At 38.3% G+C, this 20,325-nt stretch overlaps 1 protein-coding gene across 1 annotated transcript in view; it reads right to left on the bottom strand.

Annotated features, from left to right (window-relative positions):
- Positions 1–20,047, bottom strand: part of CPB2 (carboxypeptidase B2) — a 48,109-nt gene extending 28,062 nt beyond the window's left edge. The window contains exons 1-5 of the mRNA XM_020971182.2: positions 19,940–20,047; positions 9,793–9,868; positions 6,606–6,730; positions 4,746–4,884; positions 1,190–1,291 (exon numbers count right to left, since the gene is read on the bottom strand). Coding sequence (XP_020826841.1) covers positions 1,190–1,291; positions 4,746–4,884; positions 6,606–6,730; positions 9,793–9,868; positions 19,940–20,010 — 513 coding nt within the window. The 5' untranslated portion in view covers positions 20,011–20,047. The remainder of the gene's footprint in view (positions 1–1,189; positions 1,292–4,745; positions 4,885–6,605; positions 6,731–9,792; positions 9,869–19,939) is intronic.
- Between the last annotated feature and the right edge of the window lie 278 nt (positions 20,048–20,325).

The raw sequence follows: 20,325 nt of genomic DNA, 5'->3' as shown, positions 1-20,325 counted from the left end.
GACCTTCAGAGAAAAAATTATGTAGTCAGAATGCAGATCAAAACATACCTTTTTTTCACTTTATTTTTCTTGAGAGTATTTTGAATGCATATTGAAACATACTTTTTTTTTACTTCATTTTTCTTGATGGTTTTTTCTGTATTTTCTTTCACAACACTACTAATATGAACATATGTTTTGCATGACAGTACATGTATAACCTGTATCAAATTGCTTACCTTCTCAGTGAGTGGGGAGGCTGGAGGAGAGAATTTGGAACTCATGATTTTTAAAAATGAATTGTTAAAAATTATTTTTCATGTAATTGGAAAAATAAAATATTTTTTAAATTTTATGTACATGTCATTCCCTCTAATAGAATGTAAGCTCCTTAAAGTCAGGGATCATTTTATTTTTGTCTTTATATCCCAGTACCTAGTTTGGTACATGTCGAAAATTATGTGTTCAATTCTATTCATCTAATATCTTGTTAAATCATTTAAATGTAAGTTTTGAAAGAAAGACTCAGACAGCTATTTTCATTATTTAGGAGTGGAATTTCATCAAGCAAAAGACCGTTCTTGCTCATTCAGAGTTTAGAAGCAGTATTAAGGTGTAAGCCTTGAAAAGGTCTGGGTTCTAAACTGAGAGTATGTAGATTGGTCCATGGACAGTTTGGGTAGAAAGAATCAAAGGCTTTTAAGGCTCGCTCCTAGGAACACTGGGATCTCTAGGATCTTCAGATCTGTCCTGAGTATCCAGACTGTTGCCCTACAAAGTCTGGCTTGCCTCCTTCCCTTCCTTTGCAAATGAAAACTACAGTAACAGAATGGTGAGGGGATAACTCTAGTTCTCTTCCATGAGGGCTTTTGAATAAAATAGAAGAAAAACTGTGAAGGGAGAGACAGAATCTCTCAAAATGGCCTTTACTCATTTTGTATATATTCCAAACATGCTGATATATGCACATGTTATCTCCCCCATTAAAACGTAAGTTCTTTGAGGGCAGGGACTATTCTCTTTTGTCCTTTTATCCCCGATTTTTAGCACGATGCCTGGAATGTGATAGCCACTTAAATAGTTGTTGATTGGCTGTTTGATTGAAGAAAATGAATGTTTAAGCTGACAGTAATCTTTCACTGAGAATCTTTACCTTTCCCCCCACACACACACACAAAATGACAGAGCAATTACTTTTTCGAAAGGTTACCTTCAAAACATAAAGTGGTCTCTTCTCAAATGAGGATCCAATGTGTATTCTTTCAAGCATATCAGCATGTGTCTCAGTCATAAAATCTATCCAATAATAAATCTGCCAAAATAGAAATGAGCAATTAGCTAATAAAGTTTCAGGTTGCAAAGGCAATAGACAATACCATGTAATTTAGTGGACCACAGGAAGAACATAGCTTCTTCAGCAGAAGTAGGTGAATTCTCAAATCATTTTGCACAGTAGAGAAGATGGGGGGGAGGGGATTTTGGTTTGTTTGGTTTTTTTTTTCCCAGAGGAAAATAAATGAGTGAAAAAGAATTGAACATTATATAGGTGATATTAGAGGAAGTGGAGAACTCCTAAGAAAGTCAAGATCATAGGATCAGAAATTGATAGTTGGAAATGACTTAGATGATCTAATTGAATCCCCTCATTCTATGGATTAAGAAACTGAACTCCTAAGGGGTGACATTTACTTGCTCAAATGGCAACTAAATTTCAAAGGCAGGATTTAAACCCAGTTCCTCTGCCTCTAAATCCATTGCTCTATCCACTATACCAAATAAGAAAAATGAATTAGTGCTTATAAGTATTTTGGCTCCTAAAACTTATTAACATTTTATAAAAAATTTTTAAGAAGGAAAAGTTATGAAAAGTTTCTTCACAAAGAATCAATACCTTTGTGTAAGAAATCCATCTCTACAATTCCTAAGTTCTTCCACATATGTGACCTTCAGGGAAAATGTCAGTAGCTTTCTGATTTGTCTGTCATGAATGAGGTGGTTATGCTAAGTAATCTCTTCATCAATAATTCTATAAAGAAGTGTCATGAAGAAAGCATTTTGGGGTGACTGGGGGGAGGGGTTTAGCCTAAGGAAATACGTGTACTGTGGAAAACCTAATGCTCCCAACAAGACAGGCAAAAATATCATTTCTCCACTAGAGGGCCACTGGTACCAGGACAGTATTCCAATTAGCACAGAGAGGTGCAGTCAGTTTTAAAAAACAGTCTAGGGGCAGCTAGGTGGCGCAGAGGATGGAGCACTGGCCCTGGAGTCGGGAGGAACTGAGTTCAAATCTAACTTCAGACACTTGATACTAGCTGTGTGACCCTTGGCAAGTCACTTAACTACCTGATTGCCTCACCAGGAAAAAAAAAAGATATTGTAAAGAAAAAATAACTTTGAAAAATTTAAGAACTCTAATCAATATGGTAACAAACTATAATTCCAAAGGATTGGAAATGTGATGATCCCCAAGGTTCAAAATGAGACACACATTTGCATATATGGCTTTGTTTCACTTTACTCTGCATATCTAATACAAGGGTTTTATTTTTCTATCTTTAAATATGGGGGTAGCTATGGTGGGGGGAGAGAGAGAAAGAGGAGAGCCAGCAATAAAAAAAAATTATGAAAATCAGATCGGGGGACTTTTTTTTAAATGAATAAAAGAACAGAATGAAAGTCAGTAGGAAAAAACAGACCAGCAGGACAGTTCTGAAAATAACATTTCATTAATATAGACTTAAAAAAGAATACAGATTCACAGCTTCATGTGAAAGTCTCTCTTTCTGTTCTTCTTTGCACATAGAAATGCTCGTCTTCTTTGCTGTTGACTAAGTTCAGAATTTTTTTTTTAAATCAGATTTTGAAAATAGGGTTTGAAAAGTCAGACAGGAGCAGTGACTAGATGTTTGAGGGTTTAAGGCCAACATTGTTGCTTTTGTTCTCAGTGCATTAAATTTTTTTCATTTAATCCAATAAAAATCTAATTTCATTTAATCTAATAGAAATACAAATCTGTTTTTCTTTTTTAATCTATGTTTCCTCTCCCTCCCACTAAGAAAATCTATGCATCTGTGTAGTCTTTATGCATCTTTCCCGTTCTGTAGCTTTTGACACTGTTAACTCTCTATTCTTGAATATCTATACACTTGGCTTTCAAGACATTGCTCATTCCTGGTTCTTCTACCTGGCTGACCACTCCTTCTTAGACTCCTTGGCTAGATGGTCATCCACATCTCAGCCCCAGTAGTAGCTGCCCCCTAAGGCTCTGCCCCAGGACTTTAGTTGGGGCCTTCTGCTCCTAGCTTCCAGGGCTCAAAGCCACAGCTGCTAGATAAGGGATAGAGTGAGCTGACCTTCCTCCTATCTCTCACAAGAACTAGTTCAGTCCACAGAGAAGATGAAAGCCAGGGGATGTTAATTCCTCCTGCTCAGTGACCAGTTAGGTAATTGCTTCATCATCTCAAAGCACAAGTACTTCCATGCTGAGTTACATATAACCAGATGCTTCCCAGGGCTATTCATTCCCAATACACCCATGTGCAAAGTTGGCCAGAAGCAGGAAGGGCAGCTCTGCCTATGGTCCTTGGGATGGCCCATTACATATACATAGATACATAGATATTTACATAGAAAATATATACAAAAATCAGTCTCTCAGTAAGGATTGAAGTGTTGATTCCAGGGCACTAGCTCTAAGCCAGTGTGAATAAGGGATGATATTTCTTCAACTGGCATTCTCTGCATGCATTTTAATAAAAAAGGCCAGGTCTAGTCTTCCCCCTCCATGTAAGTCTCCCACTGCGTTTCCAGTTGTCCTGATTTATATCTTTTTTTAACTATTAATTTGTTTTTAGTTTTCAACATTCACTTCTATAAGATTTTGAGTTCTAAATTTTCTCTCCCTCCCCAAGATGGTATGCAATCTGATACAGGCTATACATGTACAGTCATATTAAATATATTTCCATATTAGTCATGTTGTAAAGAAGAATTAGAACCAAAAGGGAAAACCATGAGAAAGAAGAAACAAACCAAAAAAAAAAAAAAAGAAAATAGTATGCTTCGATCCGCATTCAGACTCCATAGTTCTTTCTCTGGATGTGGATAGCTTTTTCCATCATGAGTCTTCTGAAATTGTCTTAGACCTGTTGTATTTCTTGCCACTGGACCAAATGGTTCTGGAGGAGAAAGTGAGGCTGGTGACTTTGCACAGCCATCTGTCACTTAAATCCAATTCACATGTAAGTCATGGCATCACCTTCCTGATGTCATGGTCCTCTTCAAGAACAAAGGACAAGGGGCAGCTAGGTGGCGCAGTGGTTAGAGTGCCAACCCTGAAGTCAGGAGGATCTGAGTTCAAATCCGACCAAACACTTGACACTTACTAGCTGTGTGACCCTGGGCAAGTCACTTAACCCCAATTGCCTTTAAAAAAAAAACAGAAAAGGACAAACAACAACAACAGCATTACCCCTATAATGCTGCTATAGCCTGCCACCGCCGCTGCTGCTGCTACTCTTCTAGAGGCAGCTGAATTTCAGCAATGGGAGAAGACACTCTGGCAAGGCAGTTTGCAGAGTATAAATAACTGTAGTCTTTTTGGATGAAAGATGCCAGAAATATGAGTTGCTTTAACTTAATCAATGTAGGTATGATTTTCCCCAGTGGTTCTATAGTAACAACAATAAATTATCCTTTTGGGGAAATTTCTTTGCTTGATATAATGACCATAATATCACTTTATGGGAGAAGGTGGGACTTACTTCAGATAGTGAATGATATCGTTGGTAGTATGATGAAGGGGTCCGGGGACTAAATGTACCATTGAGGGTTTTCTCGGAGTCAAATGTGTCATTGATGGTTTGTTTTCTAACAAGGTCTTCAACATCTTCTACCAGTACGCTGTTATAAAAGACAAATTATTAGTTGGTTTCCCAAGACAATTTGCTGTGCCTAGGGAAGGCAAAACAGTGTGCTTTTCCTAGAAAAGACCATCATGGTGATTAAGACTAATACCACCATTACCACTACCACCCAACTACTACTGGTATGACTACTATAACTCTAATTACAATCACTTGAGCTCTGAGTTCAAATGTGAGCATAGACATTTCCTAGCTATATGACCCTGGGGAAGCCACTTAATCTCTGCTGCCTCAGTTTTATTATCTGTAAAATATGATTAATAATAGCCCTCCCTTCCACAGCACTTTGCAAAGCTTAAAGCACTATATCAGTGTTAGCTATTACTACTACTATGACCATGACTACTACCACTAGTATTAGTGGTACATTAATCATCACCGCCATCACTAGTATGATTATTACTATTGTGATGTCTACTATCACTACTATTACTATGACCCGTCGTTCCAAGTATTTGTCATATGCTTTATAGCCTAAGACTACATTAATAAATATGAACTCCTTGGCTAACAATAACCCTGTGAGGTAGGCAGAATAGCAATCATTATCCCCATTTTCCAGATAGGAAAATGTGAGTTCAAGAAAGTCCAATGGTAACAGAAAGTTTCTCAAAATAAAGCCAACAAGAAGAGGAATTAAGTTTCATTGGTGCAGGGATCTTTATATTTCCCCCTCAGCACCTAGCATAGTGCTTTGTACAGAGCAAACATCTATTAAGGAATTCACATAGCCTTTTAGCCATTCACCTGCATAAATAGAAAGCATTCCCTATATCAGGGTTTCTTAACCTGGGGTCCATGAACTTGGTTGTTGGTTGTTGTTTTTTTTATTTTGATGCCAATATTTCAATATCATTGGTTTCCTTCGTAATGCTATGTATTTTATGCATTTTAAAATATTATGCTAAGAAGGGGATCCATAGGTTTCAGCTACTGCCAAAGGGAGCTATTATACACAGAAAACTTTAAAAATCTTTCTTCTTTGTGGTGGGATTTGACATCTACTTAATATCTGACAGTCACCCTCCCACCAAAATTATTCCTTCCAATAAAGGCACTCTCTAAGTATGGGACTTTTTTATGAGGCTACATTGCAACTGGGTTAAGCCATTGCCACCATTTTCAAATAACACAGAGTAGTATCCCAGGGAAATAACCTATAATCAGGTGAGCTTTAATGGAGGAAATGAGGGTTCTGATGGAATGCTGTTTGGAGCACTGGACTGGCCAGCCTGAAGACAGGATGAAGACATGGAGAATCAGGGGCAAAGGTTGGAGGAGGGAAGAGAGTGATACCAAATAGGATTAAGGGGACACAAAGGAAGGTCTGAAGAGACTGTGACAAACTTCATCAGCCACATGATTATATCTAGGACAGCGCTTTCAAGAGAATTGGTTGATCTTAAGGTACAGGGACAGAATAAAACCCAAATCCCTTCAGCCATAGATTCTTTTTTTTAGAAAAGTACGTGCTGAAATGGAAAAAAAAAAACTTTGTCTCCTCAGCTTGAACTTAGAATCTTAAAATGTTTAACCAGAAGACACCTTAGAGATCAGCTGATTTGAATAGCCTCCTTTTTCAGATGAGGATCTGGGGTCTAGAAAAACTAAGTGACTTTCCCACCCAAGGTTTCACGGTAGATTCAGTGAGTTTTGATATGGGGCTTCTGCTTTTCCAACAAGCAACGGTGACCCTACCTGAATTTGATTGTGTTCTGGCTTAAAAAGGTTTTCACTCTGTCCAAATGAGAATCATTGACATAGAAATGGACTTCTTCTGACTTTTTAATGAACTCCACATCTTCTGGCTTCCAGAGAACAACCTGCCATTTTTCAATAACAAAAGTAAGACACACACTTTGTCACCCTTCAGTAGGTGAAAACATGAGAGTAAGTAGACAAGAGTCCCATGATATTAAAGCAGTAACTATCAATTTTTGTGCTCAGGGCAAGTAGTACAAACCAAATCTAGGACAAGCAGCATGAGGAAATCTCAGAAAGTGAGATAGAGTGGTAGAGATGGAGAGCAGAGCAGACTCAGTGGGGAAAAACTCACTTGGTTGTGACCATAGAGGGAAAGAAGAGAAAGCATCCATTTTAACTAATTATTCTGTTATTTCTCAGCTGTTAAAAAAAATTAAAGTGTCATCATTGCTCCTGTCAGTACCTCCACATTAAGACTACTCCTCTCTTTTCTTATTATTAGGAGACACTTTGTTTGCCAGAGTTAAGGCCCAGCAAGTAAGCTGTACCCGAGCTTGGGATAATAACAATCCTTTGCTCTCACCCTCTGGATGAACTCTGTTGCAGCTCAATCACAGGATTGGCTCAACCCAGGCCCAGGTGGCCCCCCAAGCTGGGGCAAGCACCTGCAGGAACCACATTCCAGTCATGAAGCCCTGCTATGAATAGGCTTTTTGTCACTAGGCAAACACTGCTGCTGTTACACCTCACTTGATTCTTCGTGTCTTGACACTTTGCCACCTTGATATGTATCAAGGCTTAGCCTTGCTGCCTTAGGCCTCCTTGGGCCTAGACCAGGCCCCAGAGTGCCTATCTAGTTTCCCTCCTCCAATGGAATAAAGAAGGCTTTTTGCCTACAGCCTCTGTGAGCTTTTTGGTATTTTATTTTTCAGAATTGACAGTTGGTATAAAGCTTTTTCCTTACAGCCTCTGTGATTTCTTTGATAATTTATTTTTCAGAGTTGGCACCCTTTAAATGTAATGTCTTGGGATAAATCCATGATCCTTGTACCCTAGTGATGGCTCTGCAACATACCCCCTGGTCATCATCCAAATATATTCTCTTGGTGCAATGATAAAGAGAAGGATGTCAAATGAAGAGAGAAGGTAAAAGTTTAATGTAGGAACAGTTCATATAAATATGGGGGGTAGAGTTGTTTCACTCTAATCATTCTGATGAGCTTATCAGGAGGTGAGTCTTTGCTTAGAATGTCTAATTATCCATACATACATTAGGGAGGTCAAACAGGTAGTAAGTGAAAGAGGCAAGATTCAGTTTAGGGCTTTCTGACTCCAAAGTCAGTCAGACTACATTGATTGTTAATGCTTGGGGTGATAGACTTTGTCTGAGGAACCACCCCTCTGTGCTGACTTCTAAAAGAGGACAAACTGCTCTTGGTTCCTTTTAAATTGATATTACCTATCTTTCCCAATGTCTCCTTTCTCTTTCCCCTCCCAGGGAGCTATCCCTTGTAACACACAAAAAAAAAGACAACCAGTTCATCAAGACTGACTACCACATTGACCAAATCCAACATCATGTGCACTGTTCTACCTCCACAGTCTCTCCATCTCCACCCCTTTGCAAAGAAGAAAGGGAAGTGCATTCTCACATCTCTTCTGAGGTCCAGGTGTGGTCGTAACAATTTCACAGATTTAGCTTCCTTTGATTTGTTGTTCTTTCCAGTAATACTGTTTGGTCAGCGTGTATATCATTTTCTTGGTTCTGTTTACTTCACGGTGCATCAGTGCATATAAATCTTCTCACGCAACTTTGTATTCATCGTATCACTTTCTCTTACAGAGCCATACATTCATATGCTACAATTTCTTTAGCTATTCCTAGATCACTGAATATTTACTTTATTTCCAGGTCTTTGATACTATAAAAAGCTGTCTGGAGTAGTGGAGAGAAAACTGACCTTGGAGCCAGAAAGACTTGGGTTCACAGTCCTGCTGTGAATATAATCTGTTCGACCTTGGGCAAGTCACTCAACTTTTCAGGGCTTTAGAATTCAGAGATTCTTAAACTTTTTCCACTCATAACCCATTCAGTGCTTCTTAAACTGTGGGTCACAACCCCACATGGGGTTTAAGTTTAAGAAGTTTAAGTTTAAGAAACTGTGTTTAGATGACTCTCTAAGAGAGTTCTCTAACTTTCAGAGGAGATACTAACCTGCATTAGTAGAGGGAGTTTCCTTACTAGTGAGTTTCTATACCAGAGAAAGCATAGGTCAAATCCCTTCCCTACATTTAGTACTACAAAAAAATGCTGCTATAAATATTTTGATGTATATGGGAACTTTCTTTTTATCATTGACCTACATGTAGTATCTTTTTTTCTTTTTAACCATTTTGCTTTTTGAAGGACAGACCAGGGTTTAGCAGAGAGGACCTTCCTTCTGGAGTGGCACAATTTTTCCCACCTATGGTCATTAAAGGCTGACTTGGAACAGAAACATGTGAAAATTTAATGTCCTCACATACCTAAGAGGACAAGTCTTGGAGAACATGTACCCTACTTTCCCCCATCCCAACTTCTTGTTAGAGGAAGAAGGAAATTTTCTGCTAGATTACATGATCCTGGAATCAAGACTTTTCGAGATAGAGAGGGGGTTCCTGAGCAGTATACCTCTTGAAAAAAGAAGCAATTCACTCATGTGTCCCTTGAAGCAGTAAAGGACTAAAGCCTCAGGATGCTCCCTGGGACTAATGTGAGTGATCTGGATAGTGAGGGTCTGATGGCATCTCTCTGAAGGCCTGAATTCCAACTCAATGCAAAATAGTGAAACTGATGAATATGCCAATACACAATAAAATGTTCTTTCATCTTTCTGAGCAAATAAATCAAGGAGTTGTGAAAAGGGGGGTGGAGACTGGACCTATGATTTCATGGCAATAACAATACCCCAGGGAAGACCTATCAATGCAGGTTGGCACCTTCTCTGCAACTTAGAGTCTTGGAGAATTTCCTAGAGCACTGAGAGGTTCATTGACTTACACAGGATCACACAGAGAGACTCTGTCTCAGGCAGGAGTGGGAAAAGCTAAGTGTAAATGCACCAGATATTATATAGGGAAAACACTAAACATGAAGCTTGTCAAAGAAAATTGATGTAATGGCCATTGTGAGTAAAATTACCTCAAATGTCATTGTCATGTTCTGGAGAGTTCTGACTTGTTTGGTTGTTCGAGGGAGAGCATTTAAAACCTGGCCACTGGAGAGAAATGACAAGATTAAGAAAAAAAATATTAAAAGAGAATTTTCCAAACCCAAATAATTACCAAATCCTACAGATACATCCATAAGCTACTGGACACTTATCTTCTCCTTCTCATCACCCTAGTTCAGGCTGTCTTTACATTTCACCTGGATTATCATGGTAGTCTCCTAATAGATCTTTCCACCTCCTCTTGAGCCCCCTCTCCAATCCATTCTATACCCCACTTCCAGATAATCTTACTGCACACCACTAAAATCATATCATTCAATCATTCCCCAATGTCTATTGAAGTTAAAATTGATTAACCTATAAACTCAACCCCAAAGCCTTTTCAGAACTTGGATTGTGCATTACCAGCTTCCCGTTGGACATTTCCATCTTAGAATGAACTCAAATTCAACATGTTCAAAATTGAACTTATCTTCTCCCCTAAGTTCATTCCTCAAAACTTTCCTATTTCTATTGAGGGTACCATCATCCTCAGATTCTTCCTTATTTTGTGGTCCCCATGTCCAATTCTATATCCAGAATATCTCTCTGTACTTAAATGGATACCATCTTGTTAAGGCCCTCATAATCATTCACCTAGACTATTGTAATCATCTCCTAATTAGTGTCCTTGCTTCTACTTTTTCCTCTCTGCACTGTTTGACATTCAGTGTCCTGTACCGATGTCTGGACATACAAAGAAAGGCAAAAGACAGCTCCTGCCTTCAAGAAACCCACAATCTAATGGAGATAGCATCCAAACAACTATGTACAAAAAAGAGACAACATGAAAATACTGCGTACAAAAAAAGACACATGCAGGATATATAGAAAATAATCAAGAAAGGAAAGGCACTAGAATTAAGAGGAGTTGGTAAAGGGGTCCTGTAAAAGGTGTTGAAGGAATCTAGGGAAGCCAGGAGAAGAAGATGAGGAGGAAGAACATTTCAGATATGAGAAACAGCCAATGGAAAGGCCCAGAGCCAAGAGTTCACCCTAGTTCTAGCAATTTGTTCGAGGAACAGCCAAGAGGCCAGTGTCACTGGAATGAAGAGTATAGGGTGGATTATAAGGTATAAGAAGACATGAAAGGTAGAGGGAGTCAGGAATACACTCTCTCCTCAGCTCAGGCTTTCAAAATTTTTATTTCCTTTCAAGATCCAGCTCAGGTGTTGCTTTCTCTGTGAGGTCTTCCCTAATTCCCCATCCCTTTCTTGCAGTCCCCTTGTTAGTGCTTTTTCCTTTAATAAATTACCCTCTATTTAATTTTATGTTTATGCGCCATATCATCCAGCAGAATGTAAGCCCCTTGAGGGCAGGAACTCTCTTGTTTTTCCTTTGTATCTCCTGGCACATAGTATAGTGACCGGCACAAAGTAGATAACTGACAAATGTTTATTGATGCAACTTCATTTGAATTAGCCTGTCATCATTCACAACTTGGTGCCATCTTAGGAAAGGCATGGTTGAATGAGGACTTCTAGTCCCAGCTTTACCACTAACTATGAAGTCTGAATAAATCATTTTTCTTCTCTGGGCCTTAGTATCCTCAACTATAAAATGAGGAGGTTGGACCTCCATCTTATCTAGGTTTAAAATTCTATGAGTCTATGATTTTATGCCTTTCCATTTTTATCTCACACTATTCTCTTTCATCAATACTCCACGCGTCCTCTAAGCAGGACTGCTTAGAGTTCTCCAAGCTCATCCTGATTCCCCCCCTTTCGCTAGAGTTATTACAGACACCGGAAGATCCTCCTCTATACACTTTCTTTCTGGCAACATCCTGCCTTTTCTTTAAGGACTTCCACAATCTGGCACCTACCTCCCTTTGCATCTTCCTAACCATTTAGCAGGCTGCTAGATGGCTCAGTGGACAGAGCACTGGGTCTGGAGGCAGGAAGACCTAGCTAATTGTGTCAACCTGGGCAAGTCACTTAACCTCTGTTCGCCTTAATCTACCAGAAAAGGAAATGGCAAGCCACTCCAATACCTTTGCCAAGAAAACCCCATGGACGGTATGGTTCACAGAGACACAAGGAGTTGGACGTGACCGAACAACAACAGTAAGCACTTAATATAGCACCATGTACAAAGTGCCTAACATTTATGAATGGTTCATTACTGTTCAGAGAGAGGGAAAAGGGGACAAAGGGTAAGAGGAAAAAAGAAAGGAGAGAAAGATCTGTGCAAATAAGCATCTCTCTGCAAACCAGTGCTTACCACGATGCCTGGCACACAGCTGGCACTTCAAAAATGTTTATTAACTGATTGGCTAGACAAAAAAAGGAAACTTCATACTGTTCTCTCTTCTAAGCAAAAACAATCCCCAGAACTTCCTTAATGCTTTCATTATAAAATCAACAGATCTCCAACGGAGAGGGATCCTCTGAGTCCCTCTAAATTAGGACTTCAGATGTCAGAACTGGAAGGAATATTAGAGTTAATTTAGTCCAATTATGTAATTTTACAAATTAGGAAAGTGATATTCATAAAGGTGAAATTGACATTCCCAAGGCCACACAGGTAGTCAATGACTTGGCAGTTTTGATAAGTATTTTTGCTTATGTTTTTCAGAAGCTGACAGGACTGGAAGAAAACAAGGCCAGATGGCATAATGGGGTTGGCATGGTAGAAGGATGTTGGAGGATGAGAAGGTCCCAAGACCTGAGGGAAGTTCCGCAGTGAGGGAGTAGTTGAGTCATGATGGCAAAGTCCTTAGGGTCAGAAGCATAACTTAGAGAGAAATAGAACATGACCAGTCTGGGACCATCATGAAAATGGTGTCTTGGGAAGGACCTCACCAATGAGAGAAGGGGGCTAGAATGGTGGAGGAATATTACAAAGTATTCAAAGGGTACTGAGAGAGTTCAATAAGAAAAAAGAAAAGAAAAGAAAAAGAAATCCTGGATTGTATTAGTTCTGGTATAAGAGTTTTTAAGAGGGGAAAGAGAAAGGAGGGTAAAAGGAATATACTATTATAGAAAGAAAGAAGAGGGGTGGGGTCAGATTTACTATTTCTCATAATTAGGGTGCATGAGAAAAAACCATACAAACACAGAAGAAAGGAGACATTACATAAACCTCACTATTGTTTGAAATGAACAAAGGGTTGAAAACAATATGTAAACAGTGTGGTTTATTAATAAATCAAACTCAACAAGGAAACAGATGAGGGTATGGGATGAGGGTTAAGAGGAAGGACAATACTAAGGAGTGATTAGAGGTAAGCGAAACAAATTTCCTGATCCTGAAAGAGAAATTAAAAGAGGAAAGGGAAGAAGACAATTAGAATCTAAGAGAGTACCTTGGATTTCTTCTTAGATAATTGGGAAACTGTTAAACAAATTGTGGTATATGAATATAACGGAATATTTTGTTCTATAACAAGTGAATAGATGATTTCATAGAAGCCTGGGTAGTATGAACTGACAGAGTAGTGAGCACAATGAGAAAAACAATATGAGGACAGTGATATTGTAAAGAAAAACAACTTTGAAAGAACTAAGAACTCTGATGGATTCAATGACCAATCAGGTCTCCAGAGCATCTGTAATGAAGCAAATCACCCACTCTCTGACAGAAAGAGGCAATGGACACAACACGCAGAAAGAGATATACACTTCTAAACATGGTCACTGTGTGGATTTGTTTTGCTTGACTTTACTTATTTGTGACAAGATTTTTTTGTCTTTCTCTTGGTTTTTAACTGGGATGGGAAATGGAAGAGAGAGAACTTAGTAATAGTGATGCCAATAAAAAAAAAGATGGCTTATGTAACAGTTTTAAATGCACAGAAGAGAAAAAAGTTAAAAAGGAAGCATAGAGCAAGACAGGTTTTTTGTTTGTTTGTTTGTTTGTTTTTTGGTGAGGCAATTGGGGTTAAGTGACTTGCCCAGAGTCACACAGCTAGTAAGTGTCAAGTGTCTCAGGTCAGATTTGAACTCAGGTCCTCTTGACTCCAAGGCCAGAGTTCTATCCCCTGTACCACCTAGATGCCCCAGTTTTGAAAGTATTGTATAGAATTTTATAATATATACTTTAAAACAAAAGTAAGTAGTATGAAATAAAGATTTATAAGTTAATATAGAATCTTCTCTTTGTGTTCTACTGGATATATGGAAATGCTATTTAAATTCAGAATTTAAAAACAAATTTTAAAAAGAAGAGCTTGGTACTATAGGAATTAAGTGAAGAGAATAAGCTGGTCTTTAGATGGTCTTATTTTTCAGTAGTCAGATAAAAATTTAACATGCCTCGAATTTGTGCTGCCAAAAAAGACAATATAGTTTGGTCTAGGGAAAAGAACACCTTGTTTTCAGACTCATCTCTGACACTACCTATGTGACCTTGGACAGGACATTCAACCTTTCTCAGTTTCCTCATCTGCAAAATTGAGATGATTTCTAAGATCTGTTCCAGCTCTGAATCTTTTGAACATTGTGCATTTCTTCTCTCTCTCTTTCCCTTTATTTTTCTCTCCATTCCTTTCTCTCCTTCCCTCTCCCACTCTCTCCCTCTCAGTCCCTCCCTTCTTCTTCCTTTTCCTCTCTCTGTCTCCCTCTCAGTCTCTCCTCCCTTCCCCCTTCTTTCTTTCCATTTAACTGTGTGAGCTGCCTGTGCTGCCAGCCAGCACTTGGGCAACCATTTCCCAGTACAATTAATGACTTTGTTTACAAGGTTCTCATTTGCATTTTATCTCTACTCATTGCAGCATTTGGAGTTTTAAAAGCAAATGACTGTTTGAACATATGAGCTCTTTGGCTGTCTTCTTCTTGGCATATGGTATAGATGTCTTTAAAACTTTTTTGTGTTCTTGTTCCAGGGCACCTCACTGAAAAGCTTTATCAAAATGCAACAACAAATCAGCCACTAAGAGACTACACCAGTCCCTAAAGGTTATTAGGAAAATGATCACAGCAGGAAAGACAATAACAACCAAAAAAAAAAGCTTTAGGAAGAAGCCAGGCTGTTAGCTCTTTCCTGCAGGTTTTATAGTCTTACCCTGAGAAGTAACTAATTGAATCGGGTTGTTCTTAATGAAATAAGAGTTGTTAGAATTTTTTAATTTATTTTTGCTTTTCGTTCAGTAATGTACCATACCATTTCAGTAAAAGATGCATTCAGAAGAATTCAGTAAAGAGTTGATTTTCACTTTAAGGAAGAAGAGTTTATAGGCAGGGTTTTCTTTTGGAGAGAAGTTAACTGAGAATCAGCAGTGCAACACAATGCAACAATTCACCCAAGTTCATTGCCAAAGACAAGGTCTTTATGTACATTTTGATGAGACATTTTCCTACTGGCCCTCTCATAAGTGGCCATTTTATTTATTTAAAGCAGCAGCAAAAGGACATTTTGTGTGAAACACAGAGAAAACCAGTTCTGAGGATGAGAGCAAGAAAACAGCCTCTCAGATAAAAGTACTGAGAGGACCTGAGGGAAAGCAGCACAGAAGCAAAAATACTGACTGATATTAGAGACAGTGGTACACTGTTTCCTATCAGTTAATTTTAATATGATCGTTTTCAGGATTTTAAAGTTTATTGCTGGGAAACTTTGAATTAAAGGTTTGGAACTATGGGATTATAGTATATGGATTATGTTTTTTATATGACAGAAATATGAATTTGGAGTTTCTCAATCTATGTTAGAAATAGGTCACTACATGTGAAGAATCCCTGATTTGAGGCATTAGGAGCCAGAATAAGAAAAGAGATCAGAAGACTTCTTTGATGTACATTTGTTCATATAAGACTTTTCGTGATTACTTGTATTCATCATGTGAAATAAGAAGAGCCAGGAAAGCAATATACATAGTGATTATCATAATTTAAATGGAAAGAATAACAACCACAAAATAATCAAAATTGAATATTGGAAAATTATACAGACCAAGCTTGGCCTTGAAAGATGATATAAAAGAAGAGACCTAACTCCAATCCTTTGTGTTTTGCTTAATTTGTTTTGCTATTTTTTTCTCTTCTTCCTCTTTAAAAAATCCTTTAATATAAAGGACAGCTTTCTGGAATGGGGAGATAGATATAAGTGAAAATGTAGTTGATAACTAAAAATAGAAAAAGAAATAAAATCAGAAAGTCTACTTGTTAAAATTTAAACAAACAAAAAGATCAGAAGCCATGTTGAAAAGACACAGAAAAGCTGAAAAAAGCTACTTAGAGACACCAGAAGGCTTCTATAAAGCTGGTAGAAGCTAACTAGAAGCTCTGCTGCTGATTCAGGGAGCCGATCTGATTGGAGGAAAGCTCTATGGTGAGTGAAAGCTGAGTGAAAAAAAGGCTATCCTGCTCAGAAGTGTCAAATTCACGGCCTGGCCACAAGAGGCTAAGTGAGGAGGTAACTAGATTAAGATGCTGGTTATAAATAAATAGCTAGATAGAAAGATAGATAAATAGATAAAAATATAATACAGCATAGATCAGGTTAATTTGTGGTTTTCTAAGTGAATAAGTAGCCTAATCCATTTCTATTTGAATTTGACACTATAACCTGAGATAGGAGAAGCCCCTTAAAGGTTTCCTTATGTTGTCCTTTGTCACTTTTTACGAATAGAGGAGGGGGAAAAGTCTCAATGTTTATAGAGAACAAGATCTGAATAGCTGTGGAGATATCAGGATTAAAAGAGACTACTTTTTACTGAATGTATTATGCTGCCTCAGCTCCTGGGCAGTAGACCTGGAAGGCTCTGTAAACCCCAGGCTTAGGGCTACTGTTACCTAAAAGAATTAACCCAGCTTTGGTGGTCTAAGCATATTAGAGAAGCTGCTTCATCCAGTACAACAATCAGAAAAGGAGCTCTGACTCCAGAAAGGAATTCAAGTGAAAGATTCAAAGTGAAAGGTGAGTGTCCAAGGCAAAGGTTGCAGAAAGGAATGTGGGGGTTACAGTAATTGTCACTTTGAACCAGTAGAGAGCCCTTTAGCAAGCCAACGGCTAGTTGTGGCCATCATCTGTTTGCTGGATCTCCATCTAGGTACAAGCCTGTAGTTGGGTTGCACAGACCCAAAACAGAATCAAGACCAGGTCAAGGCTCAGACCCGGTGGGCAGCACTCAGACCATGCCCTAAATCAGACTGTTTACGGCAGAGGTGGGAAACTGGCTGCTTTAAGTCCACATGTGGCCTTCTAGGTCCTTCAATGTGGCCTTTTGATTGAATCCAAATTTTACAGAACAAATCCTTTAAGGCTGCAGTTTCCCCACCCCTGGGTTAGGGTCAACCAAAATTGTGCAGCTCACTAATCTAAGCCAACCCTGAGTTCTTTGAAGAACCGCAGAAATTGTGGGAATTGAATGAACCACACTGACTCCATCTCGTGACAATTCTGGATCTAGCTCAGTTCCCTTTCTATTATGCATCTAGTCCAATTTATGCCTTGTGAGAAATTTTTATTCAATTATGGGAATTGTGAGAAAAACTTATTGCATTGTTTCAACCCATCCCTGATTGGCTGGGAAATTGGATTACCTCCTCCTGTTGCTTAGAGACCCTTAAATAGGGACCTAGGTTGTGCTGACCAGAAACCCAGTCAGGTCTGAAGATTGATACAAGGAGTTTCCTCATAATTATACACCTCAAGCAACCAATATGTCTTATCCGAAAACAAGCCCCATACTGCTTAATCAGTTATTGTTTACATGTTCCTTTAATTGAATACAGACACAGAGCAGAGGGGAATGGAGCACCTTTTTTTCTGAAATCTGGGAATTGCACCTATTTGCTCTCCCTCTCCCAACTTGGAAAGCTCCTAATCTTTTCTCCAATTAGAAATCAGATTACCTAATCTTGTATGCTAGTTTATATCCTGTTAATTGTTTTCTTTTAATGCATAAAAAAATCTATCTCCTCCTGTATTTAGGGTCCAGTGCCAAGCTCAGAAGGCTTGGTGCCTATTTCTTATGCAATTGGCATGTATTGCTTAATAAATCAATATGCTCAGAAGTTCAAACCTTTGTTTCCTCAGTTATTTCAATCAGATTTCACCCGTCACAGAACACAGTACTCAAAACCCAGAAAATACAGACTTAGATAATGCAGACCAGGACTATACAAGGCTCAAACATTCCCTCTAGAAGTTGAGTCTAATTTAATACAAAGTCCCAATTTAGGAATTAAGATGGAGAATGAGAAAAAAATGCTAACAATGATGAGCTATTGTGAAGACACTCAGGATCTATATGAATACAAATACCAAACATTCCTTACGAAAATAAAAATAAACTAAAAAGAAATTGGAGAGCTATCAATTGTTAATGGGTGGATTGAGTGAATATGATAAAATTGACAATACTGCAATTTATTTAGTGCCTTAACAATTAAACTATCATAGGATTACTTTATAGATCTAGAAAAAGTAATTATGAAATTCATTTGGAGGAACAAAGGTCAAGAATCTCAAGGGAAATAATGAGGGGGAAACAGGAAGGAAGGAAGCCTAGCAGCACCAGACATGAAAATATAATAAAAAACAGTAATCATCAAAATTATTTCATACTGGTTAAGAAATAGTGAGGCTGATCAATGGAACAGATTAGTTATACAACATAAAGTTGGTAAACATTAATATAGTGTCCAATAAACCCAAAACATTGGTGTTGCATCCAATAAACCCAAAGACCCAACAAACTGGGATAAGAACTTACTATCACTTGTGCTACTAATGCTAGTAATGAAATTTCAGATTAAATTTTTTTGAAAATGTGGTATATTCTTATACACAGAAATGAACATACCAATGCCACAAATAATTAGAAGAGGCAAAAACATGGATCTCAGAATTGTCTATACATCTTATCATGGCACTTTCAAAAACCCTAATGGCTCTCCAGCTCTTAAGGCAGCGGTGAATTAGATGTACGTAAATACTGTTCTCATATGTTACAAATCATAGACTTTTAGCCATGGGAAAGGACATTGGAGACTATTCAATAGAAATCTCATTTCATAAATAAACTCCCTCATTTACACTTTACAGTGCCTCGAACAGGTCGAATGATTTACCTGGGACCATAGAGCTAACGAGTTAGTAGCAGAGCCAAGAATGGAACTTTGCTCTCCTGAATTCCATACAATGCTTTCCCCACTGCACAATCCAAATCTATATTACACAGAGGGAAAAGCGCAGGGCTTCTGATCAGAAGACCAAGGTTCAAGTCTGGGTTCTGATACTTTCTGTGTGACTGGGAAAATCACAAACTCTTGGAGGCTATTTCTTTAGCTAAAGGGGGTTAATAAAATGTCTACTACCCACTTCATAATGCTGTTGGTAAAAAAGTGCTTTAGAAAACTTAAAGGATTATGCAAATGTGAGCTATTATTATAATTACCTACCTTCTCCAATATTCCCTTCTCCCCCACTTCAGCGTCCCATTTTCAAACTATCTCCATTTACATATGATACTAGGAAACATTCACATCAGCATTAGATGTTTGGGAGCTTCAAATATTTTCTTTTTTCTTTAAATACTATATCTCTTTAATCTCCATATTTTCTCAAGGTCTTTCTTCTCTTCTAAACTGGAACTAAAACCACAATGAGGACACTGAATCTAAGGGCACCAGATTAGATTAAAAGCTGCTACCTCACTCATGGTAACCAGAGCCATAACTAAGATAGGTGAGTGGGTTTTGCTCCAGGGAGATAAATTTAGAGAGTGCTGACAGAATCTGTAGTCTTTGTGCATCATGGAAACAGTAAAACTTAGCATCTAATTAGCAAGAATAATAAAATATGAAGCTATTAAATAGTAGTTCCTGGCCTGTTGTCCCACCCCCTCAGTGGCCTCCTGAACAGTACTGTAGACTTTTATTTCATCCCAAGTCTTGGTCCCCACCTCAACTGAGGTCAGTTTGCCCTAGGAGATGGTTTGTGGTACTTGTCCTAGGCTTAAAAATTCCTTGTTACAGCTCTGGGGGCAATTAATATGCATAGTTAGGAACCTGGCTGGACTTTTAGTATCAGATTCCTTAGTCCTATGCACTAGTTTGATTCAATATATTAATTCAGCTGGAAGGGAGAGGGGAAAAACTTCTAACCACAGTCCAGGTTCTACTCAGTTACCTCTGAAGCGCGATGACATGCTGCTCCTGCCAGACAATAGCTAAAAGGAATCCCAGGATATAAAGCTTCATCTCAACAGGATTTTGAACTAAATCAAAATAAACTGAGCAAAGCTGAGGGTCCAGTGCCCTGATCATTGATTATGAAAGAGCCTTCTTTACACAGTGGTTAAAATGTAATGCCTCTTGGGATTTCATGATGGTGACTCAGTCAATCAACACAAGCTTCTTTAAAGAGAAGACAAAGACAGCATGTGCTCGGTTGGTATCATCTCAACAGTTCCATTTTCTCATAGTTAAGTCAATATTCTGGTTGTGAAGCTCAAAGCTGCAATTGAATGACAATTATTTTCTTTAGCCATAGAATTTAGAGCTAGAAAGAACCTT

The sequence above is a fragment of the Phascolarctos cinereus genome, unplaced genomic scaffold (assembly GCF_003287225.1).
Source record: "Phascolarctos cinereus isolate Bilbo 61053 unplaced genomic scaffold, phaCin_HiC Scaffold_7;HRSCAF=346, whole genome shotgun sequence".
Taxonomy (NCBI): Eukaryota; Metazoa; Chordata; class Mammalia; order Diprotodontia; family Phascolarctidae; genus Phascolarctos; species Phascolarctos cinereus.
The sequence above is the reverse complement of the archived record's forward strand: the minus strand, read 5'-3'. Positions and strand labels throughout refer to the sequence as shown.